The 21,275-nt window shown below is 36.4% G+C and overlaps 2 protein-coding genes across 3 annotated transcripts; both read right to left on the reverse strand.

Moving 5' to 3' along the window:
• Nucleotides 1-122: 122 nt before the first annotated feature.
• Nucleotides 123-13,531, reverse strand: slc8b1 (solute carrier family 8 member B1). The gene is made up of 15 exons (XM_083904446.1): nucleotides 13,213-13,531; nucleotides 11,568-11,720; nucleotides 10,721-10,773; nucleotides 9,567-9,624; nucleotides 9,376-9,481; nucleotides 8,425-8,592; nucleotides 7,582-7,695; nucleotides 7,384-7,458; nucleotides 7,157-7,287; nucleotides 6,344-6,485; nucleotides 5,459-5,580; nucleotides 1,422-1,575; nucleotides 1,256-1,336; nucleotides 549-613; nucleotides 123-458 (listed from the first exon to the last, which is right to left on the reverse strand). Exons 1-15 carry the CDS (start codon nucleotides 13,237-13,239, stop codon nucleotides 267-269), a joined length of 1,641 nt encoding a protein of 546 aa, XP_083760572.1. The 5' UTR covers nucleotides 13,240-13,531; the 3' UTR covers nucleotides 123-266.
• A 448-nt stretch (nucleotides 13,532-13,979) lies between these two features.
• On the reverse strand, nucleotides 13,980-21,231 carry LOC310939961 (acyl-CoA dehydrogenase family member 11). Of its 2 annotated transcripts, none has more exons than XM_083904848.1 (15): nucleotides 21,200-21,231; nucleotides 19,723-20,021; nucleotides 19,371-19,594; nucleotides 18,174-18,273; nucleotides 17,697-17,814; nucleotides 17,442-17,584; nucleotides 17,190-17,342; nucleotides 16,271-16,365; nucleotides 15,988-16,087; nucleotides 15,765-15,905; nucleotides 15,584-15,676; nucleotides 15,041-15,148; nucleotides 14,783-14,954; nucleotides 14,620-14,686; nucleotides 13,980-14,540 (listed from the first exon to the last, which is right to left on the reverse strand). In XM_083904848.1, exons 2-15 carry the CDS (start codon nucleotides 20,002-20,004, stop codon nucleotides 14,426-14,428), a joined length of 1,911 nt encoding a protein of 636 aa, XP_083760974.1. In that variant the 5' UTR covers nucleotides 20,005-20,021; nucleotides 21,200-21,231; the 3' UTR covers nucleotides 13,980-14,425. The 2 variants fall into 2 exon arrangements, with proteins under 2 accessions (XP_083760974.1, XP_083760973.1); XM_083904847.1 differs by having other exon boundaries at nucleotides 21,179-21,228.
• Between the last annotated feature and the right edge of the window lie 44 nt (nucleotides 21,232-21,275).

A 21,275-nucleotide genomic window follows, 5' to 3' on the forward strand; every position in this document is an offset into this window, starting at 1 on the left:
GCAGCGCTTATTTTCACACAGAAGGCGAAGACGTGTAAACCTAAAAACCAAACCAAACCAAAACGTTCTTCAGTTAAAATGTTAAATATTTACTTCTGTTCTGTCACTTTACAAACACATGTCTCTCCTCTTTGAGGCTGAACAAAAGGCACAGTGTGATTCGTGTCATTCATTTGTCCAAAAGTGCAAAAGTCAATTGTCTCTGCTCTCAGTGCGGCCTCTTTTCCAGAGACATTCTTTTTTTTTTTTAAAACTGGCCCTCAGTGTTAGGTCATCTGTATGACGCCAAACTCCGTGAGCATCGCGATGACGAGGAAGACGACGTAGAAGACGATGAGGAAGACCCCGTAGCGCCGATCCAAGTGGAACCGGGACAGCGGGACAATGACGAAGGACAGAACCAGAGACAGACCCAGAGATCCTGCCAGAATCCAGGTCAGCAAACCCTCTGGTTCAATCTGAGGAGGAGGAGGAGAGAAGAGTCACGGGTGTCAGGTCTCATGAATGAAAATGATTCATATTGTTTTAGAATTGAGTAAAAAAATTACCTGCACATCAACGTGTGTTGTGACTCGCTGAAAGAGAGAACCCAGACCTACACCAAACAGCATATCTGAGAGGAATACTGTTAAGGTACACAGATATTTAAAGCTGAAATACTATATCAGAGGATGCTCTCTCCCTGGAAGAGCATATATATATATGCACATATACATATATATATACACAAGTACATATATGTATATATTTACGTATACATATATATACATACATAAGGCGCCTTAAATATAATGCATTATTATTATTATTATTATTATATATATGTATGTATGTATATATATATATACATATATACATACATATATACATATATATATACATTTAAAGCTGAAATACTATATCAGAGGACGCGCTCTCCCTGGAAGAGCATATATATATATGTAGATATACATATATACACGTACATATGTGTATATATTTACGTATACATATATATACATACATATAAATGTATGTATGTATGTATATATATATATATAAACATACATACATACACATGTATGTATGTATGTATGTATGTATGTATGTATATATACATACATACATACATATATATATTGCATGAACCAAAGATGGTTGTATTTTTGACATACTGTTTGCTTCACAATAAAAATATTTCAAACATAAAATATGTTTTAGACGACATAAGCTCATGCACCACATTTTGAGAACCATGGTTCCAAAGTAAGGATACTGAAAATGATGCCTCCAAAGCAGGCAGATATGGCCATGCGTGGGTAACCCTGCCGGGCGATGGTGATGTCGGCGAAACAGTCTGAAACAGATGATGACGGGTTATAGATGTGTATAAAATGCTGAACCGTGAGACTAAAGACTTCACAAAGGTTCACAAACGTCACCTCCGATGCTGTTGCCCCAGGCCAACAGCGTGAGTCCCAGCACGGTGTTGCTGAGGCTCAGCACCACGCCGAGCATGTGCAGAAGACTGACCACCTCAGAGGCCACGGCGCTGATCAACACTGCGCTCACGATGAAGCCCAAAAGAGCAAAGAGCTAGAGGACAACGAAAAACAAAAATCAGAATCACATGCAAATATAGAATAGTGCATATTATTCTGCCTCTGTTTGGTCTTTGTGAACAGAAACGATGTAACTTTACTATACTATATTTAACTATATGTATGCTGTGTCCGTCTGAAAATGGCTGTGTCAAGCAATACTTTTTTTGTCAAAATTCTGGACGACATAGTATAGCATGACGTTTTTGTCAAATTTTGGAGCAACATTTTTTTTTTTTTTTTTAATTGTCAAATTTTGGACGACATAGTATAGTATGATGTTTTTGTCAAATTTTGGAGCAACATTTTTTTTTTTTTTAATTGTCAAATTTTGGACGACATAGTATAGTATGATGTTTTTGTCAAATTTTGGACCAAAATCTTTTTTCAAAAAAAATTGTCAAATTTTGGACGACATAGTATAGTATGATGTTTTTGTCAAATTTTGGACCAAAATCTTTTTCAAAAAAAATTGTCAAATTTTGGACGACATAGTATAGTATGATGGTTTTGTCAAATTTTGGACCAAAATCTTTTTTCAAAAAAAATTGTCAAATTTTGGACCACATAGTATATAGTATGATGTTTTTGTCCAATTTTGGACCAAAATCTTTTTTCAAAAAAAAATGTCAAATTTTGGACGACATAGTATAGTATGATGTTTTTGTCAAATTTTGGAGCAATATCTTTTTTCAAAAAAAATTGTCAAATTTTGGACGACATAGTATAGTATGACGTTTTTGTCAAATTTTGGACCAAAATCTTTTTTTTTTTTAAATTGTCAAATTTTGGACGTCATAGTATAGTATGACGTTTTTGTCAAATTTTGGACCAAAATCTTTTTTCAAAAAAATTTGTCAAATTTTGGACGACATACTATAGTATGATGTTTTTGTCCAATTTTGGACCAAAATCTTTTTTCAAAAAAAATTGTCAAATTTTGGACGACATAGTATAGTATGATGTTTTTGTCAAATTTTGGACCAATATCTTTTTTCAGAAAAAATTGTCAAATTTTGGACGACATAGTATAGTATGATGTTATTGTCAAATTTTGGACCAAAATCTTTTTTCAAAAAAAATTGTCAAATTTTGGACGACATAGTATAGTATGATGTTTTTGTCAAATTTTGGACCAAAATCTTTTTTAAAAAAATTTGTCAAATTTTGGACTTCATAGTATAGTATGATGTTTTTGTCCAATTTTGGAGCAAAATCTTTTTTCAAAAAAAATTGTCAAATTTTGGACGACATAGTATAGTATGATGTTTTTGTCCAATTTTGGACCAAAATCTTTTTTCAATTTTTTTTTTCAAATTTTGGACGACATAGTATAGTATGATGTTATTGTCAAATTTTGGACCAAAATCTTTTTTCAAAAAAAATTGTCAAATTTTGGACGACATAGTATAGTATGATGTTTTTGTCAAATTTTGGACCAAAATCTTTTTTCAAAAAAAATTGTCAAATTTTGGACGACATAGTATAGTATGATGTTTTTGTCAAATTTTGGAGCAAAATCTTTTTTCAAAAAAAATTGTCAAATTTTGGACGACATAGTATAGTATGACGTTTTTGTCAAATTTTGGACCAAAATCTTTTTTTTTTTAAATTGTCAAATTTTGGACGTCATAGTATAGTATGACGTTTTTGTCAAATTTTGGACCAAAATCTTTTTTCAAAAAAATTTGTCAAATTTTGGACGACAGTATAGTATGATGTTTTTGTCCAATTTTGGACCAAAATCTTTTTTCAAAAAAAATTGTCAAATTTTGGACGACATAGTATAGTATGATGTTTTGTCCAATTTTGGAGCAAAATCTTTTTTCAAAAAAAATTGTCAAATTTTGGACGACATAGTATAGTATGATGTTTTTGTCCAATTTTGGAGCAAAATCTTTTTTCAAAAAAAATTGTCAAATTTTGGACGACATAGTATAGTATGACGTTTTTGTCAAATTTTGGACCAAAATCTTTTTTCAAAAAAAATTGTCAAATTTTGGACGACATAGTATAGTATGATGTTTTTGTCCAATTTTGGAGCAAAATCTTTTTTCAAAAAAAATTGTCAAATTTTGGACGTCATAGTATAGTATGACGTTTTTGTCAAATTTTGGACCAAAATCTTTTTTCAAAAAAATTTGTCAAATTTTGGACGACAGTATAGTATGATGTTTTTGTCAAATTTTGGACCAAAATCTTTTTTCAAAAAAAATTGTCAAATTTTGGACGACATAGTATAGTATGATGTTTTTGTCCAATTTTGGACCAAAATCTTTTTTCAAAAAAAATTGTCAAATTTTGGACGACATAGTATAGTATGATGTTTTTGTCAAATTTTGGACCAATATCTTTTTTCAGAAAAAATTGTCAAATTTTGGACGACATAGTATAGTATGATGTTTTTGTCAAATTTTGGACCAATATCTTTTTTCAGAAAAAATTGTCAAATTTTGGACGACATAGTATAGTATGATGTTATTGTCAAATTTTGGACCAAAATCTTTTTTCAAAAAAAATTGTCAAATTTTGGACGACATAGTATAGTATGATGTTTTTGTCAAATTTTGGAGCAAAATCTTTTTTCAAAAAAAATTGTCAAATTTTGGACGACATAGTATAGTATGATGTTATTGTCAAATTTTGGACCAAAATCTTTTTTCAAAAAAAATTGTCAAATTTTGGACGACATAGTATAGTATGATGTTTTTGTCCAATTTTGGACCAAAATCTTTTTTCAAATTTTTTTTTCAAATTTTGGACGACATAGTATAGTATGATGTTTTTGTCCAATTTTGGACCAAAATCTTTTTTCAAATTTTTTTTTCAAATTTTGGACGACATAGTATAGTATGATGTTATTGTCAAATTTTGGACCAAAATCTTTTTTCAAAAAAAATTGTCAAATTTTGGACGACATAGTATAGTATGATGTTTTTGTCCAATTTTGGACCAAAATCTTTTTTCAAAAAAGATTGTCAAATTTTGGACGACATAGTAAAGTATGATGTTTTTGTCAAATTTTGGAGCAAAATCTTTTTTCAAAAAAAATTGTCAAATTTTGGACGACATAGTATAGTATGATGTTTTTGTCCAATTTTGGACCAAAATCTTTTTTCAAATTTTTTTTTCAAATTTTGGACGACATAGTATAGTATGACGTTTTTGTCAAATTTTGGACCAAAATCTTTTTTCAAAAAAAATTGTCAAATTTTGGACGACAGTAAAGTATGATGTTTTTGTCAAATTTTGGACCAAAATCTTTTTTCAAAAAAAATTGTCAAATTTTGGACGACATAGTATAGTATGATGTTTTTGTACAATTTTGGACCAAAATCTTTTTTCAAAAAAAATTGTCAAATTTTGGACGACATAGTATAGTATGATGTTTTTGTCAAATTTTGGAGCAAAATCTTTTTTCAAAAAAAATTGTCAAATTTTGGACGACATAGTATAGTATTATGTTTTTGTCAAATTTTGGACAAAGAATCTTTTCTTAACAAAATTTTCAAGTTTTGGACGACATGGTTTATTATGAAGTTTTTGTCAAATTTTGAACGTCATAGTATAGTTTGACATTTTGGTCAAATTTTGGACAAAAAAAATGATCTCAAAAAAATTGTCAAGTTTTGGATGACATAGTATAGTTTGACTTTTTTTCACATTTTGGAAAAAACATTTATAAAAAAATAAATTTTTTATCAAAATTTGGGCGACATGCTATCCTATGACAAAAAGTCATAGGTTAGCATCGGTATCATCAATACATTTTTTGAGCAGTACAATTCACCTTCAACCACTGTTTTTTATAGTTTGTGTTTGCAGCTTTCTCGCTTTATATAACCATTATCTTGGTTTTTAATCTCACACACACTTACAGAATGATATTTGGGAGGTTGGTCATTAACCGTGGTGCAGAAGATGATGGCAGACAGAAAAAGTCCCAGCAGGAGAGTCAACAACCAGAGGGGAAACTGTCCTTGGATCATGTATTCTCCATCTATGAAGGAAAAAAATAATAATTAGAGGCTATTTGTAAGAAATGTATTCTATCAAGTCAAAAAAAATTAACATGATATGTCCTCTGAGATTAAGAAAAGTTGTGATACTTTTCATTTTTGGCATTTCCCACCCATAATTACAGCTCACTAAAAAGCCTCACTACCCGTCTCAAAAATGTCTCGACCAGAGGAGAAGCTACTGAGCATTTAAGTGAAAAATAGTCCCGACTTTTTGGGAACAAGCAACTGTTTAGCTCCGAATTAAATCATAATATTCCATCATGAGTTTCAAAAGAGTGTTTGTGTCACTAGATAGCTCACAATAAAAAAGTATTTATGATGCAAAATGTATCTAGTAACACAAGAAAATACAGTAATCATTTATTATGACTTAATATGGATTGGACGGAGAAGAGAGGGGGATGAAGACTGTGTGTCGTCTGTCCTCAGAAGTCATATGAACTGTCTTCAGGACAGAGAAACAAAACAGAGACTGAGCACAATAGATTACCATGGCTATGTCATCACACCTTGTTGGTTGTTATATTTAGCATGTGATGTTTTTACAGCCGCTTCTTTGTTTCCTCATCATGTGAAAATTCAACAAACAGGTTCAGTGTTTTATAAGGACAAACAGACACGGTATGTATAACTGCATTATCATGTTTACATATGTCAACTGTGACCTACAATGTCTTGAATTGTGATGTTTAATGTACATTTATGCCATAAATCCAATTTAACGCCATCTTCCACACTTACACGCTCCTGACTGGAAGGTGAGGACAGACACCAGTGGAGCTGTGATGAGATGGAGACAGTTGAGCGGGCGTCTCCAGTTCTTGTCCTCTTTATCAGGGTCGACGACGGGGACGCAGAGCAGCAGCAGGACCTCCAGAGGAGTCTGGAGAGGGCAAGATTTAAATAGCTTTAATAATGCAATCCAATTTATTCATAACATTCAAACATTAACCCAGCTCTCTTAACACTCAATTTTAGGACTTAATCTCAGCTCCATGGGGATAATTAGGACACTTAATAAATAAATGTAATCTTGAACCCTTGACATTAAAAAACCAGTGGAAAGAAGACATGGATGTGGAACTTCCTGGTGAGATTTTGGAGAAAGCTTTAGTCAGAATATGTTCCTCTTTAATCTGTTTGTGGTCAGGATCACACACACACATGGCCTTCACTGGTCTAAAGTGAGATTAGTGAAGTTTTTTAATCCCATGTGTGACCGTGTGATGTGTGACAGGCACCAGCCGCCCTCAGGCACAGGTTCTGGTCTTAACTCAAAACTAAACGTCTAAACGACTAAAAGTCATTATTTAAAACTTTCCCAGATGCTTTTACGAATACGCATAGAACCAATATTTGGAATAAACCCACAGGAATGATGATTACAGTAATACTTGTTGTAGAGACTATGGGTTGTGTTTGTATAGTTACATTTGTGCACTTTTGGACTTTGTATACTTTTTATACACAAATAAAAAAACATAAAACAGTGAAATGTTCAGTATAAACGCTGGTATTTTAGGACACATCATAACACTGATGGCTTCACCACACCTTCACCACTTTGAGCGCTCTCCACCTCCATGATTTCCTCCTCCACTTCCTGCTGTCCACCGGGTTCAGGGAGCTCAGCAGGATCTGACCGGTGGACTCTGAATACGGCAGCAGCGGCCTGTACTCGGACTCTGTGACACACACACACACACACACACGTGCATGTTATGATCCTGAGTGTGCAGAAAAACCCTGCTGTACATTAACCAATACGAGCGCTCTCCTACCGTAGTCGTGCGAAGCGGTCAGGTAAGGAACGTCATCGTCGGACGTGTCGGACGAGTGGATCTCACCACTAGAGACTGTGGAAACAGTTTTTTACTCCATTTAAACGTTTTTTTAGTCATAGCTTTTAATACAATTGAAAATTAATTCCCATTAAAATAAAGGTTAATAGAGATGTGTACGTATATATGCGTGCTGACCGTGAATATGTGCATCGCTCTGCACGCTTGCGTTCACAGAGTATTTTTGCCGGTTGTAGACGTAAGCGCTGATGATGACGGTGATGACATAAACCACATAGAGGCCCAGGTATCCTGAAAAACAGAAGACGAAATAGGAAATGAAGTCACAGTTTTTGCAGTCGTACATATGTGTGGAGATTAGAATGATTTCAACATTCATTTTATATCCCTCTCTCTCTCTCTCTCTTTATTTGGCAACTTTTAAACTTATCTCACCCTACGTGCATCTTTATTCTCACTTCTCTTTTACCTAATCTAACAAAGTATGCAGCTGCTGCTAGCCAGGTGGAAAGAGAACTCGGATAATCATGCAAAGGTTGACAGTTTGAGTCCCTGCCAGGCTGCGTTGCCCCTGAGCAAAGAACCCAATCAGTCTCAAAGCCCGGATAAATGGGAAGGTTGCATCAGGAAGAAAATCGGTAAAACTTTATAATAAGTACACAATATTAGCATTAGTTAAGCATTAATGAATATTGAATTCATCATTATAACGCATGAATACTCATTAGTATGAAGTTTATAATCGCAGTTATAAATGTTTAGAATTATAATAGTATATAAATGAGAACTACACGCAAAATAATTGAATAGCGACTGTTTGTGGTGGCGATAGAGTCTTCTGACTTCTTTTCTGTGAGTTCTGTGATATTTATAAGCACAGGCTGTGTGTATGAAATACATTAAATGCATTTAAAATCTCCCATAGCATTCTGTTACTCTCCAGAATGGAAACTTGACACAATATCTGATCAAAAAGGCAACATAAATAAATTTGGTGCCCCTGGTGGAGTTTTTGTGTACCTATTGTTTCTCCCAGCGTTACCGTCCCTCTGTACAGCATGAGGAAAGTCCAGTACACTGCCACCATGTAGAAGATGACGTCCCGCAGAAAGGGACGAGAGGCCACGGCGAAAGGCTTGACCATGGCCACGCTGCCTGCTACTACTGTCGTAACAAATATTCCAGCTCCTGTGACGTGGATAGAGAGAGAGACAGGGACAGATTAAAAAGCTTGATTTGTTGTTGTTTTTTTTTACTTAATTGTTGTGTCCACTACCGTTCAAAAAGTCAAAGTCAAAGAAGAACCAGCAAAACTGTTTTCAGCTGTACTAACATCAGTGCACAAGGGTTTTCTAATCATCCAATAGCCTTCTAACACGATTAGCAAACACAATGTACCATTAGAACACTGGAAATGGAATATTGGAATGTAAATTAAAAACCAAAGACATTTGCAGCTAGAATAGTCGTTATAAAAAAGTTATTTTCCTTCAAAAATAAGGATTTTTTTTATCTCAAAATTTACAAAATTTTATTTTCTAAAATTTTTGATAATTTTTCTCAAACAATTTCTCAAATTTTCTCAAAAAATTTCTCAAATTTTCTCAAAAAAATTCTCAAATTTTCTCAAAAAAATTCTCAAATTTTCTCAAAAAAATTCTCAAATTTTCTCAAAAAAATTCTCAAATTTTCTCAAAAAAATTCTCAAATTTTTCTCAAAAAAATTCTCAAATTTTTCTCAAAAAAAATTCTCAAATTTTCCTCAAAACATTTTCAAATTTTTCTCAAAAAAATTCTCAAAATTTTCCTCAAAAATAATCTCAAATTTTCTTTTTTTTTTCAAAATTTTTATTTCTTTCTCAAAATGTGTTATAATTGAAAAAAGGTGATTTTCCTTCAAAAATAAGGACGTTCCTAAGTGAGCCCAAACTTTTGAACGGTAGTGTACGTATATATTGGCGTTTTGCGTACCAAACAGGGCTCCGACAGCGAGGCCGGCAGTGTGCGGGTGTGAGAACGCCGCGATGGCGCTGAAGATGTCAGGAGCTCCGTTACCGAGAGCCAGAAATGTGACGCCCTGAGCATCAAAGAGTCAAAGAGAATCTTTCTCATGGGTAAACAAAAAAGAAAACAAGAACAAACAGAACGGAGATAAAGGATACGGCCACGTTGTGAGTGAGGTGCAGACTGGTGGAGATGGCCGACAGGTTCGGACAGAAACTGAGGAGAGAGCGCGACGTGACAATGAGTTAGTGCACTTCTGAGAAACTGATGATTAAATAACAACATTTCATATTAAAGGTGGTATATTAAAACTTTAAAACTTGTGGTTGCCAAATGCCAAAACAGTGACCCTATTTTATGAAATGCTCACATTATTTGGTCTGTAAAATGTCAGAAAAAGTTGATCTTCACGAAAAATTGGAAATTATGCCATTCTCAAATGTCCCTTTCCAAACATAAGACACCAGGTTCTTTTGTGTATTCAAATTAGGATGTATAGACTCAGCTTGCACCGAACTACAACCATCAGCAGGATACCTCTGTGGATGTCGGCCCCAGATACCTGCCGTAGACAAAGTGTTGTGAAAGCATGGCCTAGAGGAGCAGACCCCTTCCCAGACAAAGGGATCTGAAAGGGATGTTCCTCAGGTATAAATGTTTAGGTCTAACTATGCTCTGGGTCTTTCTTCATCTTAAACCACTTGTGTGTAGATTGACCTTTTCTTTGAGTTTTAATGATTTCTTTGTTATATGGAGCAAAGAACACGGAAAATATCAAAAAACTTGTTTTAATTCTTTAAAAAACACTCAAACAAATTAATTGCTTACCAAAATTGTTGATTTAGGAATCGAATAATCATGTTATTGAAGCCATGTACAATTTATTTTACAGTTTCCGTAATCTCTGATGACACATTATGGTTATTTAATGTCTTAATATCGTACATTTCTTACATATAATCTCTTTAACTTTGAGACTTCACCATCAGTGAAACACAGCAGTTGTCAGTGTGTTTACAGAGCGAGATAAAAATGCAGAACAAACTCTTACTTAAAGGAAATCTCACATTCTTACAAAGCAAGTGAAAGAAAAACTCCACAGTCATGTGACACACGTGTGTGTGTGTGTGTGTGTGTTAACGCTCGCCATGACTTGTTTAACTACAGTCTGTGTATGTGTGAGCTTTAAACGAGGCGTTTCACTTGTCAGAGCCGAGTCTAATCGTGTGGAATTATTTTTAGAAACTTTCTGAAGCGTAAAAAGAGAACATGACACACACGCACAGAGCGAGAGAGAAATACAGATACTTACAACTTGGATGCAGAGAGTCCGAGAATAACAAATAAAAAGAGCAGCCATATCATCTGTGGAGAAGAAAGAGGCACAGAGTCACATAGAGCTGCAATAAATGACGATGTCTTGTTTGTTTTGCCCACAAACCAAAATGATTCAGTTTTAATGATTTCTTTGTTATGTGGAGCAAAGAAACGAAGAAAAATATTCACACTTAAGAAGCTAAAACAATCAGAAATCTTGTTTTAATCATGACAAAAGCTTCAAACCGATTCATCTATTATGACATAGTCTCCTGTGTTTACAGGATAATCCAGTTCTAATGGAACATCAAAGATAATATAAACCTCATTCAAAATACCAAAACCGGTATCTGTGCAGCTTCACACGTGACCATAAACAGTGGACATCATTTCCAATCCCAGCACTCACACTTCCTCTCTATACTTATTCGACTCCAGAGCTCGTTTACCAGAACTAAAACTATTACCATTAACATTATTATCTTCATCAATCCTTCATCTACGTTTTATGACACTGGGCCTATCACAGCTTTCTCCCTCGTCTTTCTTTCTCTTCCACAAACACCAAAGGACGGCCTTGTTTGACTATAATAATAATACTAATCCCACTGTGTCTTAAATAGAGAACAACAGCATGTTTGATGGAGTTCATACATCCTTATAAAACCCCATTATTTAGCAAAAGAGTGACATTCAGATTTGAGGTCATCCCTGGTTCTCCCACAGCAACGACTTCCTCTAAAGATCAGCTGCTGCTGCTGCTGCTGCTGAGCCGCAGAGTTTCATTCATGCCACTTCATAGCAACCATCTCCACACACACACACACACACACAGATCTTACAAAAAGTGTGATGGTGAGAGGCGTGAGGTTGGGAGGGAGCAGACAGAAGGCCAGTTGGAGGTAGTTGATGAAGCCATCTTCCATGAAACAGTCCGGCGTGCTCTTCACAAACGCACAGCGGTCCACGGCACTGAGGTTCATCACATGGTCACACTGGAAGACAAAATGAGAACATAATACTTAATATTAACTTTTATTAATCGATTACAACAAAAGTGTTCATTTAAATAGAAATACGAGTTTTCAGCGTCTTAAATGTGAATATTTTTCTGGTTTCTTTGCTCCATGAAACAAAGAAATCGTGAAAACCAAACAAGACATTTGAGAACATCATTATTTACAGATTTGAGATAACAACTAATCGACTAATAACGAAATTAACCGACAGATTCATCGATTCTGAAAATAATCGTTAGTTGCAGCTGTATTTTCAGAATAAAACAGTATCATGAAGTATTTTATATTGTTATACTAAGTGTAGTTAATGGTTTACAGCAAACACACTGACTGACCAAAAGAGGAACTTGACTGCATTGTTGCAGCAACAATAATAAAAAAAAATCATCACACATCGCCACGGATTTGCAACGTTTCCTACAATTGCTCAATGAACCCAGAGCGAGCGAAGAAACCGCTCTGATTTCGTGACATAGCTCAGATTTGAAAAATCCGACGTTGTGTCCACAGTGTCCAGAAACTGAGTCACATTATAATTTGAGTTATTTCTAATGATTATAAAAGAAACACCATCTTCTAGGCTTTTAATAAGTCTAAATTGGTATATTCAGTCATGACAAGTAGAGATGGCTCGATACCTTTATGTGTTCGATACAAAGCCGATATAACAATCTTGAGTCTCTACCGATAACAGTATCAGGCCGATATATTCTCCGAACTCTTTTTCACGCAAGTTAGCTGTTAATAAGTCATTTCTGCTATTGCCTTGACCACGTAGATATAAAATTTGGTGACAAATATCGTCGTCCTTCCTCACGCAGCTATGATAATGGTACGCCAGGGCAAATATCGGTATTTTAAATCACAAATGAAGTCGCTATTATCGATTAATAAGGGCAATATATTGATTATCACAGAATCGTTGCATCGCGATATTATTGGTATCGTTGACCACGTATCGCGTATCAAGTATACAGATAGAATCGGATTTCCCGCTTTCCCTTTTACGATATTTAATCCAGTATCGGACCAATATTGGGACCGGTGTATCCCAAACTTTTATAATAATAATATGATAATACAAATACACATTTGTACTCAATGTAGTGACACGTTTATAACCATATCTGTAACATGTATCATTTCCAAAAGATGTTTGATCATTTTACGGATGTTATTTAAAACATATATGCATAAATCTGATACTAAAAGGTTAGGAAAATTCTGAAAATGTGTTTGAGGACCCAAAAGAATCCTCCTGTAGCTCATCTGTGGGCCACGACCCAGTCTTTGTGAACCACTACATTAGACACCGCACACTGTTATATGCTGTACATCATCACCCTGTCAACATCTGTCCACCTGTACGTGAATAATCTTTACTTTGGGGTGAAAATACAGAATAAACAGTTGAGACTAAATCACGTGACAGCTGGAAAAACCTGCTGATAATTTTATGTGTAATTACCTCATCGTTGCTGCTGCTCAGAGACATGTTGACAGGTGAGTAGTTCAAGGTCCAACACAAGAGTGTTTAACGAGGACAGGTGATTGTGACGTGACAAAAACGGCTGAAGACATGGTTCGCGTTAACCTGGAGCTGTGTCCATGGTGGTGGTGCGTTGACGGACCGGTGGGCGGTGGTGGTGGTGCTGTTAGTAGTAGCCCGTTTACTTCCTCATAAAAAAACCCGTCGCGGAACAAAATGTCGGTGTTGTTGTAGTAGCTGTTGTTCCACTTCTAACACGGCTGCTTTGTAGAAACCGTTGACTCCATAACTGTGTGTGTGTGTGTTTGTTCAGTTTGTAAAAAAAATGTTGTTGTACACAGTGTTCACCTCTGCCTTAGACCCCGCCCACTGTTCACGTCAAACCAGACGTGTGCTGCGTTCAGGGACTCCTCGTTAACTCCGCCTCTGTACGAGACTGTTTATTTTTAGTTTTATTAATTACGGAAGAGGATTAGGGCCAAATGTTCAGTATTTTGGAAAATAGCCAAAAACTTCTAACGTTTTTCTCACAATTCTGACCTTTTTTCCAAGTCTGACTTTCTGATTAAAGTCTTTTTGGGGAATTCCGCACATGCAAAAAAACAAAAACAAACACATTTACTATAACTAGTATTTGTACTTCTCACTATCTTCCCTCCACTTTGTTTGCAACAGAAATCAATAGAGTAAATTTAAACAAAGTTACACTTGGGGGATGATAAAGAGAAAAAATCAATATCAAAACAAACACTTTTATTTTGAAATTCAGTGAACTATCACCACAAATGTTGTTATTGCAATACGATGATGGTATTTCATGATATCATTTTAAGCTCATAGACCAGACGAGATGCTAAGTGAGACCCCCGATTGAGGATTAGGAATCTAGTAGTTTTGGCAGCTTTAAAGTAAGTTTTCCAACAGTACTTGAAGGCACTGTGTACTTAAGCTCAAACCTGCCCAGACAGTCAGGTCTACTCTTGTCCCTGAGCCATGTCCGACTTCACTTACGGTCTGTTGATCTTTGCTTACTTGTGTCTCAAAAGTGAATTAGCTGTGGGGATATAAATGTGTTTTATATTGCAAAGATTTGTACAACCCATACGACACATAATTACACAGTCCATGTTCAGAGTCAGAAGCATAGTGAGGTGAAGAAATGTCAGTTGTGTGTCCGTTTGCACAGAAGGTTTCAGTCTTGTGAAGGCCGGTCATACACCAGCGCCGCATCGAGTGGTGGAGTGTTGGCGTCATAGCAGCCTCTCGTCTGTTTATTCACCACAGGACACAAATCCTGTTCACACCATCTGATAAAAGAACAGTAAAAACATACAGTAGAATGAATACATTGCTAAACCTGAAAAATCGACTTTATTTTCCTTTTACCTGAGGGCTGCATAGGCGTCAGATGGAGAGGCTCCTTTCCAACAAGCATGGTCAATGAGAAGAGCACCTGATCACATTCACACAGTGTACACAAATCATCAAAAGAGTTGGATTTTAAGGTTCAGGTAATTTACACTCACACCCTAGTTTTGTTGGTACCTACCAGCGTAGATTCTAGCCAGACTGTACGCCAGGTCTCTGGCTGCCAGCTCCAGATAGCCGTGTTCTCTCTCCGCTGCTGCTTGAACAAACGAGTGCAGTTCAGAGAGAGCAGCCTCCACAGCCTTCACCGCTGGGCCCAAAGAGGGAACACTGGACGCACCTGCGAGCAGCGACTACACGGAAAGGAAAAAAAAAACATTCTTTGTTCGGCTAAATGAAACCTGTCCGAGTGGATCGTCGCGTGAACCTGACCTCGTACCTTGGCGTGGGCGAAGTACGCATGGAGAACCATTCCTGAGCTGCGAGCCACACAGCGCAGAACGTCCAGAGACAGGATGTTAGTCGTGCCTTCCCAAATACTCAAAACCTGAGAGATAAAGACGTGAAAAAAGTGTTTGAAATCTGAATATCCAATGATTCCCATGTGCGAATTCAGTGCAGATTAACACATGTATGTGGTTATTACAGCTATTACAACAGAACAAAAAGTACATAATTATCCATCAACATAAATAACACATTAAAATTAACATTGCATGCAAATACTGTTATATTAGGCCTGTATACCGACCGACTGAGACTGGTTACTTACACATAAAATGTCATAATATTACTATAAATACTGTATTACCTGATCTAGATAAAAGAAAAAGTGTATGTATTATACATATTTTACAGCAATTTAAAACTCAAATACACTGAAAAAAACACATTTATTTATTTATTGGCATTTCACGGCCCACCTGCAGTACCGCCACAGTCCACATGGCTATAGTTAATAGTGTTTTGGCATCGCTCTCACCTGTGCATCACGCAGCAGTCCAGGCAGCCCGGTGTCCTCAATGTAGCCCTGTCCACCAAAGCTTTCCAGACCCTCCGACACCACAGCCACTGCCTGGGACAAGACAAAACAGAACAGTGGTTTCTTAAGAAGGAAAATCCACAGTTTATTATCACAAAACGAACTCGCACAAGCCGCGCACCTGCTTCCCAGTGTACAGTTTGACCACAGGAGTGAGCAAACGCAGGAGGAACGCGTCGAGCTGAGTCGCTACGCCGCTTTCCTCCCGGCCCAACAGACGACACACATCCATGACTAACAGGAACGCCCCGCGGGTCTCCACCTGTCCGAGTCAGAGGCACACCAGGGTAAAGCATGATTGGAAACACAGTATTTTGTAGATCATTGACTTCCTGCCAGCTCACCTCCATCCTAGCGAGAGTCTGCATGTGCAGTGGGTGATCTTTCAGGACCTTCCCAAAGGCAGAGCGGCGAGTGGCGTAGTCACGAGATAACTGGACCACCCTGTCAACACACACACACACACACACACACACACACACACACACACATATGGGGTTGAGTTGTGAAACCCAGGCATTGAACCTGATTTGAACTAATTGCCAGTTGCTACTGATTCAATGACGTTAGAGGAACGATGACTTATGAGAATCCAAACGGAAAAAGCGTTACTATAAAATATCCTGCCTTCTCATTGCAGCTGCTGCAGAGACGCTGTTGTGGATCCTGGTTATCGTCAGCATGTTAGCGATGGAGGCCACACCTCTGCCTTCTTCTGAAATCTGTTCATGTAGAGAAGAAATACAGATGTCGAGGATTTGAAATTAGATTACATATATACACATACACATAAATGTATATATATACACATACACACACATATATATATACACAAACACATATACATACATATATATATACACAAACACATATACATACATATATACATATATGTATATACACATATATATATATATATAAACATATGTATATACATATATGCACACATATACACATGTATATACACACACATATACACATATATGTATACATACACACATATATATATATATATATACATACACACACATATATATATACACAAACACATATACATACATATATATATATACACAAACACATATACATACATATATACATATATGTATATACACATATATATATATATATAAACATATGTATATACATATATGCACACATATATACACATGTATATACACACACATCTATATATATATATATACACATACACACATATATATATATATACATACATACATACACATATATATATATATATATACGCACACACATATATATATATTTATATATATACATATACATATATACTGTATATAACTGCTTCAAAACAACAACCACATATCATTTGTACTTTTGCTTTACTAGAGCAGCCCGAACTTTCAAACCACTCAGAGGGTTTTCACTTTTATTGAAGAGGAAGTTTACTATGCAAACAAATAAGAGGTGTGAGCGGAAACGTGGAAGTGTCCCCACCCATTAAATATCATTAATTCTTACACACTGGGCCTTTATCATTTCTAATGAACGATGATGTGTGACTGACCCTGTGTGCCGGCAGCCCGTCCAGCAGTAACTCGGCGGTCGGCATCTGTCGTGTGCCCAGTTTGTCCTTCAACCTCTGGACCTCTATTCCCCTCAGCTGACCTCTCTCATCTCGACTCACCTCTGCATAGAACAGGGACAAACCCCTGCTACCCTGCAGGACAGAGGAGAGACAGGCATCTGTACAGTGTACATTTGATTATAAATTATTCATAAGTGAGTAATAACGGTAGGGACGAGAAGTCAATATTACTGGAGTGGCGGCTCCTGTGCTGTCCAGCACTCTGGCCAGTGTGAGAGTCATGTCTGCATCTGTCGCTGAGGTGAACCACTTGAAACCGTGAAGTTTGTACGAACCGTCTGACTGGGGTACGGCCACCGTCTCTGTGCCACTGGCTGAGGACATACAGTCAAAGATTAGAGGGGACTGGTGGTGACACAGTGCAATAATAAATAAATAAATAAATAAAAAGCCAAAACAGTTCCTCCACAGATGACTGTGACTGACCTACATCAGATCCTCCCTGCCTTTCCGTCATCCACTGTCCAGACGTCCAAAACCGCCCAGGCTCACGAGTGGTCAGACGACTGTAGGCTTCATCTACAGGCCACGTTACACCTATGGACTTCACATACATGCACATACATACACTTGATTACAGGGAAAATTAGGTTAAAAGTTACACAATCAGATTCTGGTTTAGGGCTGTATATAACAATTATTTTTCAAAATCTACGAATCTGTCAATTATCTGTTTGGTCCATAAAATGTCGGTTTTAATTATTTCTTTGTTATGTGGTGCAAAGAAACCAGAAAATCTTCATATTTAAGAAGCTGATTATAAAAATACAACTCTACAACTGAATAAACAATTAACAAAATAATTGACAATTAATTTAGGAATTGATTCATTGAATAATCGCTGCAGGCAGAGTCCGGTTTGCTGCCAAAATGATGATGTGTTGTTGTATACTTATACTGTACTTGTATGACTTTAGCAGCTCCGTCAGTCATGGCCAGAGGACAGGTGTAGAGACCAGAGGAGGGAGAGAAGATGTACAACTTGCTCATTTGGTACACGCGACTGGAAAAACACACACACACACACACACACACATTCTTGTACTTGCTGCATACTGAGGACTGCGTTGCTGACAAAGTGACTTCCACTTTAGAAATCAACACAATTACAAATATCTACTTCATGAATGACATCTATAAAGAACTACTGGTTGCAGTACCATAAAATGTCTACAGGTAGAGCCCCAGAGCAAAAAGGGCCGGAAATTATTATTTATTTATTTTTTTGGTCCAAAATTTTACAAAAACATGTCGACCAACATTTTAACAAATCTTTGACAAAAAAAATGTTGGTCCAAAATTTGACAAAAAAAAAACATTTGGTCCAAAATTTGACAAAAAAAAATTGGTCCAAAATTTGTAAAAAAAAAAATTGGTCCAAAATTTGACAAAAAAAATGTTGGTCCAAAATTTGACCAAAAACATTTTGGTCCAAAATTTGACAAAAAGAAAATTTCGTCCAAAATTGGACAAAAAAATGATTGCGCCAAAATTTGACAAAAAAAAATTGGTCCAAAATTTGACAAAAAAAAAAATTGGTCCAAAATATGACAAAAAAAATGTTGGTCCAAAATTTGACCAAAAACATTTTGGTCCAAAATTTGACCCAAAACATATTGGTCCAAAATTTGACCCAAAACATATTGGTCCAAAATTTGACCCAAAACATATTGGTCCAAAATTTGACCAAAAAAATTTGGTCCAAAATTTGTCAAAAAAAAAATTGGTCCAAAATTTGACAAAAAAGATTTGTCCAAAATTTGACCCAAAACATATTGGTCCAAAATTTGACCCAAAACATATTGGTCCAAAATTTGACCAAAAAAATTTGGTCCAAAATTTGTCAAAAAAAAAATTGGTCCAAAATTTGACAAAAAAGATTTGTCCAAAATTTGACAAAAAACATTTTGGTCCAAAATTTGACCAAAAACATTTTGGTCCAACATTAGACAAAAAAAATGTTGGTCCAAAAGTTGACAAAAAAAATGTTGGTCCAAAAGAACACGCACGCACGCACACACACACACACGTTCACTGAAACTGGGAGGAAACAAAACTGATCCAAAAAAGAGAACACAGAAAGTGGAACAGTCATCTAACCTCCACTCCCCAAATGACCGCTCATAGCCCACGGCGACCAGTCCTTCCTCTGCCGAGAGGTCTTTCATGCGCTTCCAGGCTGGAGAGGTCACGATGCGGTCTATCCTTTGACCCCAGGGATCAAACTGTATCAGCTGTGGTGGGCTCATCTCACACTCTCGGCCCCACGTGTCCACCTCATTCGCTACGCGCTCTCCAAATGTACACAAGTCTGAGCGAGCAGCCTGTGAAGCAAAAACACATACATTTATATATATATATATATATATATATATATATATATAAATTCTCACCTCGGCAAAAAGCCAAATATCATGCATCCCTAATGGAAATGAAACAGCCAACAGCTCACCTCATGGGGAAGGTGTCTCTGCAGGTAACCTCTGAGCAAGGCATCCTCTAAAAATGGATTCCTCAGCACAGGCCTTTCCTGAAAAAAGGCTCCAATCCTGGCTCTGGAAAATGGCAGGGAACTGGCTGCCTCCTCCCAGTGCTGCTCTTCATCAGATCTCTTTGTGCCTGTCTTAATTTCACTCACACATCTGATGTGTACGGTAAGCCGAGAAGCTCCACACCATAATCTGAGGCAGCCTCCAGTTAGGCGGCGGCTACGGGCGGCAACTCTCGCCAACATGGCTCAAGACGTGCAGTCTGAGGTCACAAAATCAGAAGAATATCATGTAAAGCAGAGGAAAAGTAAAAAAAAAAAGAAGTCATTTATAACTAATACAAACTGTACATTTTGCTACTTGCTAGAATCTGTGATTTTTTATATACATAGTTCAATGTGTGAGTGAGTATTTAATTATGCATGTATTATATTTCTATGCATATACTTAACAATCATAACAGATATGTTGGTGTAGCTGATATCAAACATCATATAACATTTTTAACAATCATTATTTTTAAATATAACGTATATAACGGTAACATGGTTCAAGTAAAGACTAAATCAAAACAATGTTTTATAAGTTGAAAGTAACTTTCTGCGGCCAAACTATCGGACACTTTTTTAACACATTTTAACGCCCTCCTAACAAAGGTCTTTACGGTAACATAACAAAACAAGGAACGAACCAAGTTCAATAAAGCTGATTTGTAAGGATATCGACATCCGATTTTCAAAATAAAACACAGAGGGCGCTATATCTGTAGCCAGTAATTTCAGAGACCTATCAACTTTAATAATTTGAGTAACAGTAAAAACAGAATTCTCTGAGTTCTGAACGAGACTGATAAAGTTGTGCTCAGCACATTGATATCTACTAGCATACAGTAAATCACACAATTTTATTGTTCAGCATTAGAAAAATTTCAAGGTAAGAATTCCACATCCGCACTTTTTGATGATGAGTGTTTTATTTTAAAAACCGGATGTCGATATCCTTACAAATCAGCTTGATTCAGGGCTTTTACCGTAAAGGCCCGTGTAAGGACGGCGTTAAAATTCATCTTCATATAACAACATTCGGCTCGAGGCTTTAGTGGGTCAAAGTTTATGTGACTCCGTCGTGCGTTTGAGTGGATATTAGGTTTCCCGTTTGGAAAGGGACTTTTACTTGTAAGTAATATAGCAAAGGTCGCATGGATTTAAGTAGTTATTTGCTCATTTGTAAATTTACTCGGCTCTATATTATCATAGCTTTCACTCTGCAACAATAGCAGCTAACAAGCTAGCAGGCAACGTCGAAGCTTCTCTGAATCGGTTTTTCATGACAGTGACGTTGTACAAAGTGACACAGTTGACTGATAATTACACTAATTAGACTGAAACATAATAACACAAGGAAGTGAAGTGAATTTACAATGTTGACGGACAGCCTTACCTTACGTTACCCCACTAGTGTTTACTTTCACCACACAGCAGCACACTTCCGGTTCCAAAATAAAAGCCTCAGGAAA

This window comes from Microchirus variegatus (assembly GCF_963457635.1).
Source record: "Microchirus variegatus genome assembly, chromosome: 18".
Taxonomy (NCBI): Eukaryota; Metazoa; Chordata; class Actinopteri; order Pleuronectiformes; family Soleidae; genus Microchirus; species Microchirus variegatus.